General features: G+C 48.9%; 1 protein-coding gene across 4 annotated transcripts in view; it reads right to left on the bottom strand.

The window, feature by feature from the left end:
* SPEN (spen family transcriptional repressor) overlaps positions 1-14,768 on the bottom strand; it is a 71,318-nt gene extending 56,550 nt beyond the window's left edge. For 3 of the 4 annotated variants that reach the window (XM_074558345.1, XM_074558346.1, XM_074558347.1), the window contains exon 1: positions 14,269-14,768. In XM_074558345.1, coding sequence (XP_074414446.1) covers positions 14,269-14,351 — 83 coding nt within the window. In that variant the 5' untranslated portion in view covers positions 14,352-14,768. The remainder of the gene's footprint in view (positions 1-14,268) is intronic. The other variant, XM_074558344.1, reaches the window with a different exon arrangement.
* Between the last annotated feature and the right edge of the window lie 9,340 nt (positions 14,769-24,108).

Raw genomic sequence — 24,108 nt, 5'->3', positions numbered from 1 at the left:
TGCTCGAACAAAGGCACGCTAATCCAGCTTTTCACACAAAGAAAAGGAATTCATAATTTAAGCATTATCGGTTTATTCACTGTAGATCAAAGCACCTCTATATTCAAGCAGCTGAAATGTCTCTGGGCTCTTGGCACAGCTGCTCAGCATGTTTCCCTCGCTCTGCTGCCCTTCCTCCTCCTCCTCAGCTCTTCCTCCCAAAGCAGGAGACAGCACAGCCGGGTTGGGAGGCGCAGCCTCTGCCCATGCAGGGCCGGGCTGGTTCCTCCTCCCCAGGCGCGACGTGTCACCCAGGCACAGCCAAAGCCACCCCACACCCTCCAGCCTTCCCTACCTCGGGGATCCGCACCTCGGCTTTCCAGCTCTAATAAACCATCTCAGCTGGGCTGCTCACTCTGAACACTCTTCCTGCACATTCCCTGCTGCTCCAAAAATCATTCTAAACAAAGCACGGACTACGAGAATGCCAGCCAGTAATTGTGTAGTGAGCAAACCTTACTGTTTAGTTGCAGTATTCTATAAACTGATTAGGATCTTTATAGGAAGATCTGTACATGATAAGAAGAGGTGGGTTGGAGTGAGGGAGATTTTTAATATAAACCAAGTTCCACCTTAAATCACAGTATCTGCCTATTTCTCTTGCTGTGCTTCCCACAGGTTTGTGAAGACCTTTCATACCCAACCATCTTCATCACTGCAGAGTTTTGCAGGTCAGCTACATTCCAGCCAAAGAAACTTCACCCCATTTTCATTTAGAAGCTGGTGCCATGCTCCATTCCACATACTACTAAATACAACAGACACTGCAGGACCCAAAATAACAGAGGAGCTTTTTCTGTGTGTTTCTGCACCACTCATTACAAGCATGATTTGACAAGCTGCTCCGACACAGCAGAACATCGCAGTGTTTTGTATTCACTCAGGTTCCCTTTGACTGCAGTCAGGTATCTTTAGCCATCTGAAAAGCTCGGCTGATTTTGCTGTGCCACACTCAAACTCCTTCCTCCTCTGTGATTATATAACCCCAGCAAGCCCCAGCCTGCATTATTCAGTAAAACGCTCGCACAGCTTGAAGCTTTCCTTGGCCAATCACATTCCTCTGGCTTTGTTGTTATTTCATAACAAAATAATGTGTCCTGAAATAATACTTCACCAGATGTTTGTGCCTCTTCTCCTTACTCCTGACACCAAACCAGTCCAAATACCCCACACTAGAGATACTGCAGCCCTGGACAAAGCAGGTCTGCTCTAGGTACAGGGAAATCCAGGATGTGCAGCTACTATACCACCATAAAGCAAGATGCCATCACCCTCCATGGGGGTTTTTATCCAGGATAAAGGATGTCTGCTGAGTCCATGAACATCAGTTCTAGGGTCTTCTGCTACCATGGACACTCATTTCACAGCCTGAGAGACTTGGCCCACCACAACAGCACGTGCAGCCACTTCCCAGCCACAGAATACACGAAATAACACAGCAAACAGCAGCACCAGCCACACTGGGATCTTACCAGCAGCAGGACACCGAGCCCCAGGGACAGCTATCCTGCAGAAATCCCGTTTGGAGTTGAGCACCAGCCTCCAGTACCACCAGCTCCCAGCAGGAATCGCACAGTGAGCGTCTCCCGCCCGCACCGCTCACAAAAGGTGTTTAATATTCACCACTGAGAGAGTTCCTGAGCCAGCAACACAAAGGGAACTTGTGTCTCTGCACGGGCGTTTGCAAAGATTACAGTACTACAACTGATCTCAACGAGGGCAGTGGTACAATAAATGAAATACACAGCAGTTCCAACACACTCATCCTAAGGAAATTACATTCCACCATCTTCCAAGCTTCATATGCATTATAGCCACCTGCTTTATTGCTATAAAATTTATATATACACTTATATTTTTTTTAGAAAGGCAATTTCATATGTAGAGTGATATAAGATGATATTTCACCATCTTCAGACCTAAGCAGCACATGTCTTTGGAATTAAACTGTGCCTCAAGTAATGCAGAGCATTACTCAAAATCTGACAGTATCATCACATGCCTGGCATAGAAGGAGACTTGAGGACTGAGAGACACAGAAAAATCAAGATATCTAAACAAAAACCACTCAAAATTGCACTGACTGTTTCATAAATACAGTAACTAATGTGCAGCAGACACCAAAATCAGGGACAGGCCATTGAGAAGAGTGTGCACAGGACTGGGATGAAAATCATTGCAATTCACTGAGATAGATCTTGACAGAAACAAGCAGAATTCTACCATCCTGGAAAACTACACTTAATTTTAAATCTAATAAATGTGAGGAACTGTCACCTGTTGAGCTACAATCATTTGACTTGGTATGGCCAGCAGCTGCACTCAGGGCAGACCAGGAGCAGTATTTACTATGGACAACTCCATACCAAGTCCTGGTTGGCTCCCTCACCAACTGTGTCCTTCACACACCCCACAAACCTCCCAGACTGCTTCCTCTCTGCTATGTTTCCAGCAGACATGTGGTAGGTTTAAGGCCCCCACAAGAACAAGAGTGATCATGAGACTTCTCCCAGCTGCTTACAGAATATTTCATCAATATTTCTATCTCTTCAGATGAAACCGGTGTCCTGCCTGGGTGGTTTAGAACAGACTCCCATTGGGATATTTGCCTTGTTAGCCTTCCAACTATTCTTTCCCATAAACACTGAACCCTGTCACCACTATCATTAACCTCTAGACAATCCAAACACGTCCTGACACACAGGGCTACCCCACCACCTCTCCTTCCTTGCCAATTCCTTTTGAAGAAGTCACAGCCATTCACTGCAGAACTCCAGCAGTGTCAGCCACCCCCACCATGATTCCATAAGGGTAACTCACACCATCATCTCCTGCTGTGCAATGGTTTCCAGCTCCTCCTGTTTCTCACCCGTGCTGGGGGCACTGGTGCAGATCAATTGCTGTGTCTATAAAGATAAAACACAGCAAGTGGCTGGGACAGCACTCCAGACCATCACAAGTAGGAAAGCTCATCCATGAGGGATAAATCCAGGAGATGTGCAGCTTTGAAATCCTTCACCTTCCCAGTGCCAAGCAAAATAAAAGCTCCTTGTATCACAAGAAGCTCTGGTTTTCGAGCCACACCAAGAACAGCCCTTGTGACAACAATGATTCAGAAACATGCCCTAATTACCAAGCTCCCATCATTTTCTAGATTACAATCTGAGATGCTTTAAAACCTGCTTAGAGTGATCTTTATTGGCTCTGTGACCTTTGGGGGGAGAAAAACAACGTTCTTCAGGGCATTCTCTGCAGCTCTTCTTCTAGTAATAAAGATCTTCAGGGAAACATCAAAATCCAGGAACAGAAACAATCACCCAGGTTACAGAGCTCAGCCAGACAACCCTGGGATGAATCCTGAGCACAACTCTCACACTTCTACACTCCTGCTCCAACACCCAAACCACTCAAACCCAGACCCCTCTGGACTTTGTGGCTCCCTCCGGCCCCCAGCAGCACTCAATGGGAAATCTCCCAGCTCCTGACTACAAACAGGGGTTTTGTTAATGAGATACAGCACGTGTTCCTGCCACGCACAGAAAACAGCCAGGGCTTTGTCTGCACTCGTAATCCCTCCCTAAGAGATGACAAAGTAGGAAATTAAAAAGCTAGCATAGGCACATTCACTGATACTCCTGATACTTCTGGTATTTAGGAGCAAAACGTTCAACAGATCAGACAGTCCACAGATAAAGCCATGCTGGAACACGGCTCGCCTCTTTCTTTACAGCTCAGCCAAATGTTCCATTTTAAGACCCCAAATAAGAATGATTTCTAATGAAGACATTTTATTTATGTCTTTACTGCAAAGTGGCCTTCTGGATACTGCTGAGATATTAATATACAGATGGAATTGTTATGTACCATAGAAGGAAGAAACAGAATATTTAAACCTGGTTTTTCATAGCTCCCACTTTTGGTAGCAAGGATTTCATCCAAGAGTCAACACACCAAGAAATTTTTCTGCAACTCCCATGACAACCGGTTCTGCCATAGATCAAATGTTGCAGCCAACACACATCAGGTCACATCTGAATACAGGTGCATCCATTCCTTAAAACACAGACCAGTTCCACTGCAAGACCCCTAGGACATGGAACAGCCCCAAGGAGGAGTCCCAGCAACCTTTCAGAGCAGGGCGAAGAGGAGGGCGGGGGAGCTGAAGCCATGCTTTGGACATGGGGATTACACGAATCTGGATGAATAAAAACGCCTCTCAGCACTCCATGCAACATCTCACTGGGCTACATTTAATATCCTCCCCACCCCAGTCAGCAGTTCCGCTGCCGGCAGCACAGGAGAAGCCAGCATTGCATCAGCCCAGCCAGAGCTCCATCGTGCTGGAGAGAAGGGCTCCACACAACATCAGCCACTTTCAGCTGCCAGACAAGGCACAACCACCTCAGCTAGCCAGGACAAAGTCTCTTACTAAGGCACTTTTCCTAGTTGTTTCTTTGGAACAATCAAGGAAAAGCACAGAAGCACCCATAGCTTATTGGTATATATATTATTTTAAAAAAAAAAAGAAAAAAATCAAAGCAGCTTTGTGAGCAGAACTAATGAAGACTCATTTCTTACGGATGCGTGTCTTGAGGTCGAATTCTCTGGCGTCCAATAACTGCCAGTTCCCACTGCAGCTTTTCCCACGGTCAGGAACACCTCTCTCCCATGTGGATTCTTTAATGTCTAATAAGGGCTGTGCTCTCACTGCAGCTTTTCTCTCCATGGGGTCGCTAATCAGGTCTCTCTCCTCTATTAAAACCGCTTGTTTTCACAAAACTCAAAGGAACGTCATGTCTCTGAGACTGAATATCCCCTTCGCCCTCAGGTTTAGCTGATACTGGCAAATGGGTTCAAAATTGATTAGGGAAGATATATATACACATGGCAGCAATACTTCAGTCTTGCTCTCCAAGCAGATCAGAATAAATACCACTATTTGCAGAAGCACAGAAAGGTTACAGAAATATGTAGAACTCTGCATGTTCAGCTGTGTTGTCTCAAGCACAACGAGCTGTGATTCTTTATCCCCGGCCTACAGAGATGCGCACCATCACGTTCCTACACGCCAGGCACGGCCGCCGAATTCCATCTCCAGGGCATTTTTTTCCTTCCAGCTTAAAGCATAATCTGCAGATTTGCTTCAAAACCACCAGTGGTGATAGCCTACGTTCAACACTTTCTGCAGGGGAATTGCTCAAGCCTGTTCTTTTGCGTGACTGATTTTAGGATTTGTTTGGATTTGATGTTAAGAATGCGCTGCATTGCAACTGTAGGGGAATCTCTTGATTAATCGAGGTTTTTTTCATTCTTACATGAAAGGGTAATTCCCCATCTCACTTTTGCTTCTCCAAGCTCTGCTTTGCATGTATTCAGCAGCAGATGGAGGAAAATGCAGAGTCACAACATTATGGTCTCCCTGCCACACTGCAGAGCGCTTGAGATGTGGATCATCTTGAAGTTTGGAAGTCTTGGTCCCACTGGTACAGACTTCTCCAGCAACAGACATTTACAACCTCTTCTCCAAGGTTTTGTATGCTTTCCATAAAATGGTGTTTCAGAAGAAAATAAATGTTTATCTGTCTGCAGTCCCTGAGACCACCTCAAGTGATGGAACTCCAGTCCCCCCTCAAACTTCAAGTGTATCTGAACTAGTGACTGGCATCAGTTCAGCCCACAGGTTTGACAACTTGAAATTCATTTCTGACAGAAATCAGCCATGGATCCAAGGACTCCCAGCCAAATCCCCAATCACAAAAGCTCACCAATGCTAAGAGGTTATGATCGTGACACCAGGGAGGAAATCCAGCCAGTTCCCAGCCAGTCCAGCCACTCCCGCTCTGCCACACCAGCCAGCCACCAAACACAGATGTGCAAATGTTATTTTGTTGCTTCATGACTCACCGCTTCCATCGCCCTGGAGAAAGTGCTTGTCCCTGTGACTAAACCAACTGGCAGCACAGTCCTTGGCGTGAGCCAGGTGTCAGCCCAAGGAAAATAATATTCCCCACTGACAAGCGCCCGGCAAGAGCCTGGCACACACTCAGGTGTGTTTAGTCTGCAGTGACTACCTGCGCTCCAGGCACTTTCTCCACAGGAGAGAGCCTGGGACTTTCCAGAGCTGAGCTCCTGAACCAGCCAGACTTTAATGGTTTTCCTTCTAGCGCAACTCAAAGTCGAGGTTTTGCAAAGCTGAGCTGGAAACTGGAGTTTCATGGCAACAACAGGCGAGGTTTCACACCTCGGTTTCATGAGCTGACTTAAAGGAGGCCTCCCCACAGCAAAGACTTGAGCAGAGCTGTATCTGGAGGTGAACACGAACTACCAGACCAAGAGGGCTCCTCCTGGGCTTCAAGGATACACCAATACAACTGCTGGGAAAGCTGCTCCCTCATGTTATGCTGTTCCAGTGATGAACTTCACCTTTAAGGTGCAAAATCAGACTGACACAAGGCAGGCAAGAGCATTGACTGCAGCCAGCCCAGGGGCTGTAAACTCTGAAAGGATGCAGAGGAAGAGATGCTTCCTGAGCTCAACTGCTGCCAAAAATGGTGTATCTCACCATACCCACAACCAGCCTTATCACCTACAACATCAATCTTGAAGCCACTTCTATTTTTCAAATGTGGCAAAGATTCTCTGCTACTAATTCTTCTAATAAGTTTTTTCAGAGTTAAGAAAAATACCCAGGGTTTACTGAGACTTTGATTACAAGGCAGTGACTGTGCTGGCCATTGGCTGTGTGGATACATATCCAGCTGCCTTCCTAAGAGCAGCATCTCACAGATCCCGTGAAATGAAATCAGATGTTGATTACATATACAAAGGAGATACTCATCCACTCTGAGCTTTTATTCCCCTCACAGAAAGAATGCTAATGAGGCCGGAAGACTTCTTTCCCCTCCAAAGATGACTTCTTTAAACATACAACTTGGCAATTTATTTTTCTTATTTTGCCCTATTAACTATTACAGGTCACCCGCAGCTGCCACAGGGAGCCTAAAGAGGGGCATTTAAAGGAGCCTGTGTGATCTCCCTGGCAGCCATCACTGCTAATGAGGACGGGAGGCATTCAGGCGGCAGCAGCAGCAGATGGAGCGCGGCGCGGAGCTTTGTGCCGGGCGGAAGCCGGCAACACCTCGAGAGGACACAGGGAAAGCTGTGACAGGAACACCAAGTTACTCTCAATGAATCCCATGGATGGCAAACACAACCAGGTCAGTTTTCTTCCTGGAGAAAAACTGTAGGTGATTCACTACTTGCTTAAATAAAATCATTTACAGTCTGGCCGTTCTTTGTGGTGAGCTGAAAGATGGTTTCAAATCCAGCTCTGACTGGGTACCTGAGCACCTTCGTGACAGGAACATGGGCTGAACACAGCTCTCACTTCCCACCACACTGGGAATAATAAAAGAGATGGAAGCTCCTCCATTTGGACAGAGGAACACACACAGGTCAGAACTACCTCACCAGCAGTGTCCAGCAGACAGCCCTGCAGATCATCCTCTCACCCTCCTCCCAGACACATCTGCATTTCTCTGGCTTCTCAGAGGGGAGATGAGAGCACTCTCAGGGCATTCTGATCAGATGCGGAAGCTCCAGATCAAAGTGTGCTTATACAAAAAAAGCCCTTTCAGTTTTAAGTTCTTGAGCCTGATTAAAAAGGGGAAGAGAAAGGAAGCTAAAAAAGCTCCCTTTTGTTCTTAAAAATGTCTGAGCCTCTAACCAGAACACGGTTGTTGCGAAAGACTGCTGCTCTCCTCCCACCATCAGTTTGTCTGAGCAGAAAACTGATGTTCCTTTCACATCCAAACTCTGCTCCTTCTCACCCCAACATCTGCACCTCACACAAGGCACAGACAAACTCTAGTCCAGAGCCAGCCACACACCAACAGCTACAGAATGCATTTCCAAAAAAAATCCATCCGGGAAGGACGTTGTTTCACCAAATTCAAAGGTGCTGCCTTCAATCTTTCCTGCTGACAGCCCAGGCTGCAGCAGGCCCTGGGATATATCTGGTGTATTTATAAAAAGCCTGGAACAATGTTTGTTCTTTTACTGGAGGATGTTATCTTCACACTGCAGGATTTTACAGATTGCAGGAGATGATTACAGCAGGTTAAACAGTAACTACCAAAATGCACAAACCACGGCACTTGCTGTGCCTTACTCGTGGTCCAGGAGCCTTCATCACCTCTGAATGTGCTGCTGCACAACAGTGGTGGGGATGGGTTTCAGGAGATCTGAGCTGCCATTACTCCCCAGGCAGAAAGGTGAAACCTCCAAATAATTGTGTGTACAATCACCAGGTGGGAAACACTGCTGACTTGTGGCCTGGGCGATGAAAAAAGCAACTTCTGTCTGATTTTCATTAACTGTCCAAGGAATCTTCAGAACACCACAAAATCTTGAGAAAAGGAAAGCAGCAAGGCTGGTTGTGCACTGTGAATTTCCATCCTCAGGCTCCTGTTCCTCCCACAAGATTCCTAAATCAGCATGCCAAAGATGCAGCTAAACTCAGAATCTTATTATGGAGAGCAATAATTTTTCTAGTTTATTCCTCAATTCATTGTTTAGGAATGTTTGTCCTTGCAGTCTTTGGTTTCAGGGCATTCTCAGACCTCAGCAAGTTCAATGAACTTAATCAAAAACACAAGTGAAATATCTCACTGGTTCTTATTTTTGGTAGCTACAAATCCAGAGCGTATCCAACCCATTGGCAGCTCCACAACTCACACCCAACTGCAACTCTCCCAAAACCTTCAGCAGCCTGAAAGCAGCCAGGAGGGATGACCCTCAGTACACATCCTCAGAGAACAGTTTTGGTGTTTGTTATTTCTCAGGTGCCTCTTCACATGCAAAAGGGCACCTCCTCTTCTTCCTCACAACCCAACAGCAGCGTGAAACCACCACAACAGCAAGACAAGCTGCAGTTGTGACACATCAGCTCACAAAAACAAAGCTCCTGAGGAGCCCCAGGTCCACCCTGACTCATCACCTCATCCAGTATCTGCCTTCCACTCATTTGGTTATTTACCTCCTTTTTTATGGAACGGCAGCGAGTGCCTCTCTGCCCTCAGCAAAGACAAGGTCCTAATTTTGGACACACCTTAAGACGTCAGGAAGGTCATTTGCCAGGGAACTTGGCATGACTTTCTGGCCTATGAAAAGCAAAGAGGAATAAAAAACCAGTAAACAAGCCTATCACAAAGTGAATTTAAGGCTTTATTCATCTCCTGCTCTGACCTGATGAATGGATTTAATACCTTTGTATGCCTCACTGGACTGCTAAGTTCTCAACATGTGAATCTGTTTTCTTGTACTCTGCAGGGATTATTTTACTGTTGTACTAAATGAATTTACAATAAGGGCAAGAAATACCAAAAGCCAACATGGCTCTTGAATGGCTCAACAACAGACGCTGCTGATACAAATAATCACAACTAAACACAGCCTGGACCTTTGAAGAAACTTCAGAGAAGAAACAATGCCAGTCAGGCTCAGCAGATGACAGAATTTTGTGACCAAGTGTCATCAACTTATCTTTCTACCACCGCTCAGCATATAAAACCACTTAACAGAAGCTTAGTCCAAATCTACACTCTTTGTGGCTTTTCATTAAGTTTCTTTGAAATAATCACCCAGGCTGAGTCCAGAGGGTGGAACCACCACCAGAGCCAGCAGCACCATCACCCCAGGGAGCCACCTGACTGACCAAGGAGCCCACACTCCACGGGAGGCTGGCACCCACTGGAACCCACCAAAAGGACTCACGTTCTCCCTTTCTGAGTCTGGGCAATTATTTTAATCCCCCTGCCTCAATCTCCCAACCAAACATCTCACTTTGGTCTCTGGATTATATTAATGGAAGTGTTTGTAAAACCAGCACCAACACGTTCTGATGCTGCCCATGATTCCAGACACCACTCCAGTAAAACACAGGTGTAAGCTGAACCCTCCCCTCCTTCACAGCTCCAGGCTGGGAAAGGCAGCACCTCATCTGTGAAAATGCCTAAAGTGACACAGAGTGACAAAACAGCAATAGTTCTGTAGCCTTATTTCTGTATTTTCCTACAATAAAAGCACCCCTGGATAGAGATCTGTATGGGCTGAGCTGAGTTAGGACAAACATCCCAAGTTATCCAAGGACTTGCTTATCAGTGATCACCAAAAAATGCCAGGGAACACATTTAAGAGCTTTGCTAGAAAACCAGGAGCACTGTTCCTTCTGACTCAAGCCAGTTCCTGTGGAAAGGCACTGCAAGACCTGCAGGTGCCTGATGTGATTTCTTCCTCCAAGTGTTCAACCCCAGCAGTGGCTGTCACCGTTCTCCCCAGATCACCAGAGCCACCAAAATTCCCTTATACCCCCTCAGTCCTGCACCAGAGCCACCAAAATTCCCTTATACCACCTCAGTCCTGCACCAGAGCCACCAAAATTCCCTTATACCCCCTCAGTCCTGCACCAGAGCCACCAAAATTCCCTTGTATCACCCTCAGTCCTGCACCAGAACCACCGAAATTCCCTTATATCACCTCAGTCCTGCACCAGAGCTACCGAAATTCCCTTATGACTCCTCAGTCCTGCACCAGAGCTATCAAAATTCCCTTATACCACCTCAGTCTGGCACCAGAGCCACCAAAATTCCCTTATGACACCTCAGTCCACAGCAGTGACACGGAGCAGAAGGCACAGATTCCACCCTCCCAGGCCAAAATAACACTCCAAGCCATCAAGACAAAACATTTCCTCACAAACTGACCCAATATTCTCCAGGAATTACTGCAAACAGACACTCGCTGTCACGGCAGGTTTTTTGCAGTTATGTTTAAAATGCCTTTAACCACTTCTCCAGGAGGCATCCAAAGCATCTCCTGTGAGACAGACATTGGAACATGGCAAAGCCAAACAAAGCCCATTTGCCACCACAAAAAAACCCTTAAAATTTATTTATTTTCTTCAATATTGCCCTGATCTGCAATGTATTCAGTTGACTTTCAAGGAGCACTTTTGTTCCCTGAAATCCAGGGTTTCTCCTGGACTTGGTTGCCACTGTGAATGTCTTAATTCTCCCCCAGCACAGGAGATTGCACACAACAGTCACATGGGCCATCATTAAGAGGCTTTTACTCCTCTTTGCCCTTTAAAACACCAGTAAATGGACAAAGCCATGTTCTTTCAGATAACTGGAAGAAAACATAGAGAGGGAAAAAAAAACATGGAAGGGCAGCACTTGTGTTGGGGACAACTGTTACTATATTTAGTTGCCTTGTTCTGCAAGCTGCTGAGCATCTGTTTCAGGGATGGTGAACAACGGGTTTTTTCCAGCATTAATTAGGTGAACCCAAACCACTGCTCCCACCATTTCCCCAAGCTCACATCTCCCAGATCATAACTCGGATTTGCTACTTATTCCACCTGAACAGTGGATCTCCAATCCTGGCACTGGCTGTGCTTCTATTTCAGGGTGCCTTAATAGCTCAGTAGAAAGGAAATACGGAGTATTGGGTTTTCAAAAGGGAGTATTTGGGTAAGAAACTGAAAAGCAATGTCAATGTATTTAAATGCACGGAGAATCTCTCCTTCGCAATCCCCTTTAATACCAAGGAAACAGATTTTTTTAAAAGGGCTTCTGAGGAGAAAAACAGCACTGCTCATGTAATCCAGTGCTTCTTGAGACCAGCTTCAGTATTCTCTAATTTGAGAGAAGAATTCACAGCAGGGAGTGTTATTTCCATTCACCTCAGTAAACTAAACAAACCAATCAGGAGCGTTTGGGGGAAAAGAATAAAAACATGTATTTCTTCGAAATTCTTCATTCATTTCTTTATAGAATTCCTTGCGAGGCTGCAAATCCCAGCCAGGTTCCCACAGCCGGTGGCTAAGTGGAGGGGGGGAGGAGAGGCAGCAAACCCTCCATACTCCTGCCGAGCTGCAAGTTTGAGGAGTTTTCCCTGAATTTTTGCTTCTCTGGAAAACAAGATGGTTGTTTCTCAAACAGGCACCGTGCAACAGCCCAGCCAGCGGGCTCCCATCTGCGAAGGACAGTATTTCCCCAGCCCAGTGGAAAAACAAACACTCAGTGAGCCGCTCGGAGGCTCGGGGGGAAGGTGAGGCGATTCCCGGCCGAGGTTTGGGGCGGTTTTCCCCCAAAGCTCGCCCCGCTCCCGTGGCTCCACGGCTCAGCCTCCTCCTTCGCCCTATTCCCAGCTGGGGGATGGGTGGGAACCGGGCTCTGCCAAGCCCCGCTCCCTCCCAAAAGACTTTCCCTCCCGATACAGCGTCCTTTCCAAAGAGAGAACCTTCCCCTTGCCACCTCCAGGGCCGGGCTGCCGCTTTTCCCTTCGCTGTGCAAGAATCCCCCCGTGCTGTGAGCGCCTTGTGCAGCGCCTGTCCCTTCCCCCAGGCGAGCACGGGCATACAAAGGAAGCCTTGCTCCATTGTCCACCTACAGCACCTACACACCGAGCCTCGCTCAGCCCCTCGCCCCTTTTCCAGCCACAAACATCCCGGTGGGTGCATCCCAGCAGCATTCGGAGGCGGCGTTGTCATTGCCTGCCCCTGCTTCGGTACCTGCAGCCAAAGGGCTGGAGCGTGTTTTAACTGTTTACTGCCGTGGGATCGGCCCCGTCCAAACACACAAATCCCAGGGAGGAATGCCTGGCTACAAAGCTCCCTCCCAAACCTCTGATCGCGATTTGCCGAGGTAAAAACAACCAAAAAAAGGTAATGAATTCAGCGCCTGCCATTTTTCCCATCCATCTCCAAGCAACAGTACCATGGCAACTTTTTCCCCCCTTTAATACATCTTATAAAAGGAGGAGGACTGGACAAAATAAAACCGAGGAATGTCAGATTTGCACTGTGGAGCGCCTGTTCCCTCAGCTAGTTATGGCTGGAATTAACCAAATAACTCCAGAGCGAGCCTTTTCCCCCCAAAACCTGGCTTTGTAAACAGCACTGGGTCACGTAACCAGGACTTGAGGGACACGACAAACCACCCTGAATACACATCCACCATCCCGCGCCTTCACCGAGCGGCGAATTCTTGGCTCAGGGGGATAACAAAGGTGAAAAAAGGTGAAGCTTGATTAAAACAGGGCCATTTCAGAGCGATGAGGATGCAGAGATGGGTTTTGGCTGCTGCAGCAGCTGAGGCCAGGAGGATGGAGGGGGATGCGAGACCCCCAGTCCTTCCATCCACAACAGACGACCAGAAACCAGGGAAGAAGCGCTGAGACCTTCCTTTCTCCCCCTCGGTGTCACCGCATCTATTTTTCCCATGGTGACTCATTATTAAGGACGCTCCGTCATTTTTCCAGCACAGGAAGATTAAAGGAAGCTTCAAAATCCATTTTTTTTCTGCTGCTGGTGGGATTAAAGCAAAGCGCCTGGAGGGGCCATGAGCTGAGCAGGGCTCGTTACTCTCTTTCTCTTCCCAAAAACCAGCTTCCAGCGTAGGGTGTACCAACTCGAGAGCATTTCCACAGGAAAAAGGTGTTGCTGAGGCGGTGGGGAAGAAGTCCCTTCCTCCTCCTCCTCGCAGGGAAAGACGGAGGGAGGAGGGAAAAAACCCAACCATGCAAACAGCTACTACTTCCTTATGAGCGGGATTAACCTATGCAATAAAAAAAAAGGGAAAAAACAACCCAGCACGATATAAGGAGTCCAGAGTGCTTCCCGCGTGCAGGATCCCGTGTTTTCTCCGTGGGTTTGTGTGATTTTTTTTCCCCCAGAGTCACGTTTTCGCAGCTGCAGGCGCTTCGGTTCCCACAGCTCGCCGCACCTCGGGGGGACACGCAGCATCCTCCACAGCTCCAGGTGGGAGGGAAACGCAGTGAAATAGGCGAAAATAAATAGAAAACAAGTCCGAGCGTTGAATAATTTTGGAAAAAAAAAAAAAAAAAGGAATGGAAAACAAGTCGGCCAGGCTCAGCACTGCCTCTCGACATCCTCGGCATGGGAGCCGCTCCGTGCCGACCTCCGAGCCCCGCTCGCTGCTGCTCCGTCGTTTCGGGTCCATTTTTAGCCATTTTTGTATTTCCCCGCTCCGGCCGCGCCGCCGATCCCGCCATGGCGCGGGTTATTTACAGCGCTGTTTTCCTCCTCCTCTCCACGGGAACCGCCGTCCCCGCGCACTCCTCCCCCCCTTTCCCACGTTTTTCCCCTCGTTTTTCCCCACACCGCGGGTCGGGCCGGACGGGGCCCCGTCGCCGCTCGCCACTCACCGCTTGAAGTGCTCGATGATCTTCTCCTCGCGCACGTTCTCCGGCAGGTTGCCCACCCAGAGGTGCCTGGTTTCCCGGACCATGCTGCGCGGCGCGGGGCGAGCCCGCCGCCCGTGCCCCGGCTCCCGGCCGCCGCCTGCCCCCGCGCCGCGCCGCCGGCCGCCGCTCGCCGCCCGCCGCCGCCTCCGCCTCGCCCTCCGCCCCTTCCGCCGCGGGGCCCGGCCGCCCTCAGCGCCACCGGCCGCCGGACCGCACCATCCCCGCCGGGGGGGCCCCCTGCCCGCCGGGCCGGCTGCCGGGCGCCGGGCTCGCTCTCCGCCGCGGCTGCGCTTCCTCGCCGGCTCCCCCCGCCGCGCCGCCCGCTCGCTCGCTCCCGCTGCCTCCTCCTGCTCCTCCTCCGGCAGCGGCAGCGCGGCGCCCCCGCCGCCGCCTCCTCCTCCTTCCCCCCCCGCGCTCCCGCTGCTCCGCCGGCCCGGCCGCGCTCGCTCGCTCGCTCGCCCCCCCTCCCCTTCCCTTTTCCCTTCCCTTGCCCGCGCCTCGCGCAGCGCCACACGGGGGCCCCCGCGCAGGCGCACTGCGCCCCGGGGCGCGCGCCGCGGGGCCGGCGGGGGGGGGCGGGGCGAGAGCGCGCAACGCCCCGCGCGGGGGGGGGGGGGGCGGCGAGAGGGAGTGCGCGTGCGCGGAACGGGCGGGGGCAGTGGGGGTGTGAGAAACGGGGGGACGGGAAAATTGGGGGGACGGGAGAATTGGGGTGGGGGTGTGGGAAATGGGGGGACGGGAGCATTGGGGTGGGGTGTGGGAAAACTGAGGTGGGGATGTGAGAATTGGGGTGATGGGAGAATTGGGGTAGGGGTGTGAGAGCATTGGGGGGGACAGGAGAATTGGGGTGGGGGTACAGGAAACGTGGGGACGGGAGAATTAGGATTGTGAAACAGTGGGAGACTCAGACACAATTGGGGATTGCAAGACAACCAGGGGGGCTCTGAGAGTCTTACTGGGGGGCTGTGAGGATCATTACAGGGGCTTTGAAAATGGTAATGGGGCTGTGAGAGAGGTACCAGGCTCCGTGAGAATTGTGATGAGGGGCTGTGGGAAATGTATGGGTGCTCTGGGAGTCGTGGTGGGGCTGTGAGAAAAGGGGCTGGGGGAGTTGGAACGGGGAACTGTGAGAGACAGAACGGGTTGCACTGCAAGGGCAAGGTCCTGCTGACCCCCAAACCTACAGCTCCCCCTAATCCCATAAGGATTCCAAAATCCTGGGGCACCAGCCACCTTCATCCCCAGGTGAGCACACACCCAGCCGTGGCCAGTGGGCAGACAGGTAAAAAGTGAATTGAGGTGATGGCAGGGAGGGCCCCACGCTGCTCTGGTGTCCAATGGCTCCAAAGGCCAGAGCAGCAGGAAGCCTGAGTGGGGCTGCAGGGGGATCCCCAAACCCCCTTGGCTGCTCCGCGTGCTCCCCTCCACTGGCACAGGGACAGTGTGGCACCCTGGCACACTCCCTCCACCCAAGCAGGGTGTCCCGAGTTCTATTTCCCCCAACAGAAGGGAGACCAGGCTGCCCCAAAAACCACACAGGAGAAACTCCCACTGTGGGAAGGATTCACCTTCCACTCCCCCACAGGGGCTGGCACAGCTCCTTAATTAACACAGGGTGAAGAAATTGCCCATTGCCAATATCACCCATCTCTAGTTGTCTGACATGTCACACCCCAGCTCTGCAACATACAACTAGATGTTTTTTAACCCACAAGATCTTTTCCACCAAAAATATGCCACTGCACTGATAAGACACCTATTTCTATGTCCCAAAATGAAAATTAGATCCCATTGTGAGGTCAGGATAAAACACACACCCACAGCCAGGAGCGTTGGTGTTTAAAGCCTCCACCGCTTCCACCACAGAGCAAACCTGTATTTCAGTATTTTCCATGGCCAAAGTCTCCTGATGACGTTTTGGTATTGATCAAGCCTGTGTTTTATTGGTCAGAGCTGCCTTTGCCACCCAGTCCAGCCGGACACCGCAACCTTCCGGCAACAAGTCCACCTTGCTACTGGTCAAAGTCACCGAGCTGTAGTGGCTTAACAAACATGCAAATCTCCTGATTTAATCACGTCTCTGACGCACACGGACTCCATCTGTGGTGGCCCCGAGCCTTATCCCCGGCTCCAGTGGCTGCAAGCCCATCCTTTGGCAGCCCCGTGCCTCAGTTTCCCCAGTGATGATGGGCTCTGCCAAACTGAGATCTACTGATTAATTAAAAACCCCAACGACTCCTTGCATGCAAACCATCTATTATTCACAACGTGTGATGGAGCCACGTGCACACAAGAAAATGCGCTGCCAACACGCTCCACCCGCACTTCCAGTGAGGAGCTGGGCTCAGCTTTCCATTTCTTTACCTGATGGGAAGCCCAAGGAGCAGTTTGTACCTGTCTCTACCTTTAAGGGGCTCTCCCTTTCAGAGAGGAAAAACCCAAACCAGAAAACCACCAAAAAATCAAACAGCTCTTCCATGACAAAATCTCTTTCTCTGATGGGGTGCATTTGCTGCAGCTGCAATCCCAACTGCTCTTCCTCCCTGCTGGGGTGGCACCTCCAAGGGACACGAGGAAACCACAGCAGCTCCCAGGTGCTTCCAGGGAATCTCACACGGAGTCACTGCTGTCACCCGGCCATCTCACGGGACACGCAGAGGCTGGGAGCTGTCACAAACAAAGCCATCGACTCTGTTGACAGGAGAGGGTTGAGACGAGTGCCAGGAGGGTTCCATTTACACAACAGCCAGCTGGAAGAGCAGCACAAAGCTCGGCTGGTGACGCAAAACAAAGCTCTGGACCATGGTGATACTCTTCAAATGCTTTGCAGGGAAGCTGTTCCTGGTTGCAACCACACCAGCGATGCTGCTGTAACCAGATCCCCCCAGCTCAGTCGAAGATTTTAAAGAACTCAGACCATGGTTGGAGAGCAGAGCAGGTACAACTCTGCCCTGAGCAGGTCAGAGGGGCTGTGATGAAGGACCAACACCATCCTTGTGTCTGCAGGACACACATTTGTGCCAGCCCAGTGTCCTCCGTGAGAAACAGCATGAGGAGCACCCAAGGGTGAGACATGGCTGCACTGCCCTGTGTGCTGCCCTTCCCAGCGCCAAACAGCTCAGGACAAGGGGAGCTGAGCTGCTCTCCATGACCCTCGGCCTTTGGGATACACACTGCAAGGAACAATTTAAATTACTCTGGGAGGGTGTAGCTGAGAGTCGGCTATCTACAGACAACTCAGCCAGCCCCACAGTTAAAACATTTGGATGTTTCTTATCAGTGCTTGGAGAGGATTAAAGTGCCAGGCCATTTATTAGTGAGGGAGCAGGTTATAAACCCATCTCAGCTTGAACACCACGTTCATGTCAGGAAAAGCAAGGCAAGAACAGGACAGATCAAAAGAGAGCCATTAAAGGCGTGAGAAAATGGGGCTGCCATATAAGGAGCTAATAAAGTTAGCAGCTCTCCAGTTTGAAGGGGAAAAAAAAAGGCAGGAGAAGCGGAAAACATCCTTGGGGTCCACACAGCAGCCTCTCTTTGAGGAGGAAAAACCAATAAACACAAGTGGGCAGACACAATGCTTCAAAAGGCAGGTTTATCCATTTTGAACGCGGCGCCTTTCCCGAGCAGCGGAGCTGCCACGCATCGCTGAGACCGCTCAGCAAACGTCTCAAAAAGCAAAGATTAGCTGCTGGACAAGGACAGCAAGCAGGACTTGTTGGCTCTGACCATCATTTCCTACCCTCAGGTCTGGCTCAGCAACATCTCTGTGTGGTGTGCTGGGAAAGGGGGACACTGCACTCCTCGCTGGCTACATCAGCTGGGATTCACACGGGGATCTCAGTGGGAACATGAGGGTTCTCCCCACCACCAGTGCACAGCCGGTTCCTTTCTGTAAAAAAGCAGGAGGTTTCCCAGCAAAGAGCCCCAAGAAACACTCAGGGTGTTCCTTTGTTTGAGCCAGCCAGCTCCAGCCACCATCTTGCCAGGATAAAATGTATTTACAGGTCTTCCTTGCTCATTGATAGTATTTATTAAAAGAACGCTATGACAGAAGAATATCAAATTCCCAGCTAGGCTTTTATCTCCTTTTTAAGCCAGCCTGAATTATTGGCCTAATTTTATAGCTTACCCACTCTGCTTTATGCTCGTTTTCTCCAAGAAGGAATCGGTGCTGTTTGATATTTAGGCCCATTTGTTGCCAAGACAGAGGCTATGGGCTCAGGGGCTGAAAACAGTGGAGCACAGAGCTGGTTTCTGGAGCCTTAACAACACAAAGCACAGGATTTATATTAATAAACCTCTTGATTTCAGTTCTTTTTGAGGGTTAGAGCTCCAAATCTTCCAGATGAGATGACTTTGTGCAGAAAACTCCCTTCACGTTTTTGAAATGCAGCATTTAGTAATTTATTTTCTGACTCTCTTCCCTGTGGTGTTCTTATCCACGATGCCAGGGACAGGAGCTGCCACAAAATGCCACCATTTTAGCCAGTGGTTTAACACAGCCACATCCCACAGCCCAGGATACAGGGGCCCCTGGCCTTCAGTTGACATTGAACCCACTTTTATCTCTATATAAAAGCACATTTCTGTTTTTAAAATTCCTTCTAAAAAAAGAGGTTTCTTCAGCAGCAGAACCCAGTGTGATGGTTAAGCCATGTTATCAAAACCGACGTGACAACAAAGCATTGCAAGAGAGTTACTCTTGCTTATGGTGTGGTAGAAAGAAATATTAAAAAGAATACCTTTTTTTAGCCTGCTGGAAAAAATAAAAAATCACAGGAATATCACAGTGCCAGCTTCTGTCCTGCTTCCCCTTGCTCCCAAACTCCTGTGCCAGAGAGCTGTCTGCTCACCTCACAAGGGTTCTCCCCAAACACAGGGCTTTCATCACTAACAGGACTGTGGCCATCCAGGCTGCAAAAGATCGCATTTTAAGGGAAAGCCAAAGAAAATAAACATAAAAAAGACAGTTCTATGTGTTTTGATACCCAAACAGGACAACTGCAAAGGATGTAAATCCCCTAGGACTGGTTAGATCACAGAATCCTATACTTTGCCATTTTTAACACTTAATTGTTGTATTAAATCTACATCCAGATGTGATTTTTACCGGTGTGCAATGCCCAGGAGAAAAAAAGAAATCTCAGAAATTACACTGGAAATGTTACAGGACAAGGCTTTAGCACAAGCCCCACAGTCCAAACCTGCAAGCTACAGGCTGCTCTTCCCACATTCTGCATTGGATTGAGCAGCACAAAATAAACTCCAAGCCACCACCACCTGAGCTTTGGTTTCATCAAACACCATTTTGATACCACAGCAACATGAGGGTGTTTAAATGAAGGGGAGTGACGCCATGTCTGTGGAGTTACCACTCCTTCACTCCAGAGAAAGCACAAAGAGAAATATTTGTGCATCAACACCTGCTGTGCTCTACAGCCTCTCCTCCAACACGGCATGGGAGAAGTTCCTCGTCTGCCTTTGGCTTTTATTTTCACCTCTGCAGATCTCACAGTGCAGCTTTTTAACTCCTTGGGCTAAGAGCAGAGCTTGAAAGACTGTGGTTTTCTCCTGAACAGAGGAGGAGTGGAGGTTTGTATCGCTTTTTGGCACTGGAAATTCAGGTTTTGTTTAGCTTGGAAATACCATGGATGTAGCTCGAGTAACTCTGCAGGGTGGTAAAAGTTCAGTGCTCACAAGGCAATTCTCAGTTTATGCTAAACTGCCAAAGGAAAGTAATTTGGAGTCCCACAGGGTGTGCCAGCCTGAAAAATGTGGAATCATCCCAACAGGCAGCTTCTTGCTCCTCCAAACCTCCCTGCCAGCAAAGGCCCATGAAGAGTACAAGGTGCATCTCCAAACCAGCACAGCCCTAATGAGGGAATAAAACCCAAACCCCTGTCCACACTGCCTTATTCCAAACAAGGCTTTGGGCACACTGTTCACACACCTACCAAAGGGAGCAGGGTATGAAACCCAGCCTGGCCACCTCATCCCCACCCTGCACTTCATTTTGGCCAAAAACAAGGATAACACCATGGCTGTGCTAGAAATCCCTGCAGCAACCAGTCAAGTGAAATAATTTCTCCTGAGGGGCTTCTCCAGGGCCGGGTCAGGCAGCGGCATGCATGGAATCCCGATGTGATATCCTCATTTAACGACCCCCCAGCACTCCCTGTGTGCTAATGACTGCGGGAAGCTGCCTCTCCCAGCCGTGTGTGACCTGCAGAAACCAGCACCAGGTCTGTGGTTATCACCTCTGCAACACAACAAAGGAAAGGACACTCGGTAAGGAAGCGTCTCCCTTCTTCCTGGCGCTCTGAGGAATGGAGGAATAACCCAGCTGCATCTCACAGGAGCAAGTTCACAGAGAAAAAATAATGTAATTCAAGGAGACCCTGATCTTCATCAACACCATTTAAGATGTTCAACCCTCCCTCCAACCTGAGCAAAATTAGGAGGAATAGACTATCCCACGTAGGTCTGTGGGCTTGGAGGGAAAGGGGCCCCACAGTTTTGCTCCCTGGAGGCACCAGCTCTCCCCACCCCTTTTGTGTGTATTTTTTTTAAACGTGCCACACATCAGCACAATGCTGACAAGGGCTTTGTATGTTTTCTGCCTATGCAGCAGTTCAAGACACACAACTCTGGATTTTTTGAAAGGGAAAGGGGGAGGGAGCTGCCCTTTGCTGTACTGTTTAATTGCACTGCTTGCTCTTCTGCATGACCACAGGGAAGGGAAAAAGCACCAAGGTTTAAAAACAGAACCACTTTTAGTAGCCAAAAGGGTCAAACTCAGTCTTCTCACAAGATACAGCAGAGGTCAGAATAAAACCTACCAGAGACAAGAAAAAAATTATAAATCACCAGGGTTTCTTCTCTGGAGTTGGATATGACCCCAGAAAACAGCTCATCCATCCTCACTTGCTGCTTTTACAGTCTCCACATTTGCACACCTGCCAATGCAGATTCCAGCACTGAAAAAAGAAAAGGAGGGAAAGGTCTGGAGAGCTGGACTGTGGGTTTTTCCACCTGCCAGGAGCAGCTCAAGGAAGGCCGGGTGGCTGAGCTCCAAGGAGCAGCGAGCAGAGCACGCTAGCAGCCTGCTGGAGTTCCCATCTCACACGCACATGCGTGATTGGGACAGCGCTGGCAAACAGCTTCCTGCAAAAATAAGGATGACTAATCCACAGCAGCGCTGCTTTATTTATTTATTTTAAAGGCCACAAGGCAGAGCTTTTTCCAGAAGCATCAGCCTTTGTGAAGCAGCAAGCAGTGGGAAGGGGAAGCCCTGGGACCCACTGATGCTCTGCAGACAGAAGTAACCACAGGAACACTGTGGGTTTGTGTGGCCCGTGTGTGACACACGCAGGCATGGCTGGAGCATTGTCCCTCATGTTTCTGGCAAGGCCAGATCCCACTGCCTGGGTGACTCCTGGATCCCCGTGGTGTTTGCAAGGATCTGCCGTGGAGAAGGATTTCATAAACAATACATTGCTTCCCTTAGAAAAACAAGCAAACAAAACAGAGGAAAAAAGGCATGAAACAGCTTTAACCCACAACTGCAGCATCCCCCTGGGTGCTGTAAAAAAAAGGGTGCAGGGATTTGGGATCAAAGCAGAGCACCCAAATCGCTCGGGGGGCCCAGTCCCCCCAGCAAGGTCACTGTGGCCCGCAGGGAATGCACACATCAGTGCTCCAGTGCAAGGCCGTGCTGGAACCGCTGCAGGAGGTCACTTAGGGACTGCAGAAAGGGAATGGATTTAAAAAAAAAAAAAAAAAAAAAAAAATCCATCAGCAGATGTTTACTGTCATGCAGCAAATCCACAGCTCTGCGTGGCTGCAGGGAGAACAGCCCAGTTCCCAGGACGCAGCAAATACTCTGCATGTACGGATTTAGGTTACAGCCTTCAGCCAGCCCCACACCCCACACCACCCACCCACCACCCCCAAACCAAATCTGTCATCTTTTTAAGCACTCAGAAATTGAGGTTTGCCACCGAGGTGATTTTGGGTGGTGGCACCATTAAATACTTACCCACCTCACAGCCAAGGGCTGCGCAATCTGAAATTTGTGAGTGTTTGCAAATGGTTTGGAAAGCTTTCCAAGGAAGGTGCTGTACGATTGTAAATCCTTCCCGTTATTAATAAAAGGGAGCTATTGTTCCAGCTCTAATCAAGCCGTGTCTCCAGCTGGGCAATTTTAAAATGCAATTCAAAACACACACAGGAAAAAAAATAAAAGATCATGAGGAAGCTTCGGAAAAAAAAAAAAAAAAACAAAACAAAAACAATATCAAACAACAAAAACAAAACAGTGAAGGAGAAATGGGAGGGGGAAAGGAAAATGAAAAATAATACTCCTGCTATTTAAAATGAATTCCGAGCAGGAGCATGCTGGGGCGGAGGGGGAATCCCCTCTCCCACCGCCTGGGAAAGGTCACTTATGCCATCGGTGCCATGGCCACGCCGGAGCAGAGCTGCGGCGCTGCCAGCCCTGCCTCATCCATCTCCATCAGCGACAGCTCCGCTTTCCATTTATTTAGAGGAGAAAAAAAAGAAAAAAAAACACCCACCAAAAAAAAAATCCCCCAAACCCCTCCAAGTTGCAAACACCTCCCAGCGCTCTGTTTTCAAGGCTGGGGAACGGAGCAAGGGGGAGCGGCTTGGAATGAGGCTCCCAGCCAGGGAGAGGTGGCGCATCCTCCGCATCCTCCTCCTCCTGCCCGGCGCTGCGGCAAAGGCGCCGCAGTGGGGGCTCCCCGCCCCCGTGGAACCTTCTGGAACAAGCAGCCAAGCTGGAGAGAGGAGAGGAACCTTTACACCCGCAGAGCGGAGAGGAAAAAAAACACCAAACCCGTGTAATAAAAGGGAGAGGATTGCACAAGGCCGGGGAAAAATGAGAGATCTCTGTAAAAGTGAAGCCCCCGAGCGGCTCCGGCAGCCCCGGCTCAGGGGGTGGTGCGGCCGCCTCGGCTCGAAACAAAACGCCCCAACAAAGCGTATTTAAAAAAAGAGAGAGAGGAAAAAAAATGGTGGTGGTTGTAGCGCGAGATGGTGGGATAAAGGAGCTGATCCCTCCTCCTGGATCTACAGCAAAGCCGGCCATTGCAGTTCCATTTATCCTTTTTTTGTGCAATGAATTGTCTGATCCGGACTATTGGGTTGCATTTGCAGCTTCACTTACTGCGGTTTGGTTCTGTTGTGCTTTTTTCCTTTTTGTTTCTTTTTCATTCTTTGTTTTGGTTTTTTTGGTTTTTTTTTTCCTGGGTGTAATTTTTTTCCTTTTTTCCATTAAAAAATAATCCTTCCCAAATCTCCCAAGGAAAATCTACATCTCTGTGGAACAAATAAAACATTTCAGGCATAAATTTCCAGCATGGACTGTAAAAAAAGAGATGGGTTGGTTTTTGTTATTTTTTCTTCTTTTATTTTTATTTTTGATGGCATTTTTTCTCCTGCTTTTAGGACACATTGTAGTAGGAAACGAAAGGAGGAAAACAAAGGTAATACATATATATATATAAAATCAAAGATATATTGGGCCAAAGTTATAGTGATTATATATAATTAAATTATATTTTTTAGGTGTGTGGGCTTATTTTATATTTTAAGTAGTCCCTGGGAAAGGGTCATATGTATATAAAAATATGAAATATATAGCACTATTTATATATTTATATTTAATAAATATATACAAGTATTTCTGTATCTGTAGAAATAAAAGAGCATCTGTATGGGCCTAAATCTGCAATTCTATGGGAAAAAGCAGTATTTTTAGGTTCGTAGCTTTTAAGA

The sequence above is a fragment of the Zonotrichia albicollis genome, chromosome 25, assembly GCF_047830755.1.
Source record: "Zonotrichia albicollis isolate bZonAlb1 chromosome 25, bZonAlb1.hap1, whole genome shotgun sequence".
In the NCBI taxonomy this organism is placed as follows: domain Eukaryota; kingdom Metazoa; phylum Chordata; class Aves; order Passeriformes; family Passerellidae; genus Zonotrichia; species Zonotrichia albicollis.
Note: the sequence above shows the minus strand (reverse complement) of the source record. Positions and strands in the feature narration are given on the sequence as shown.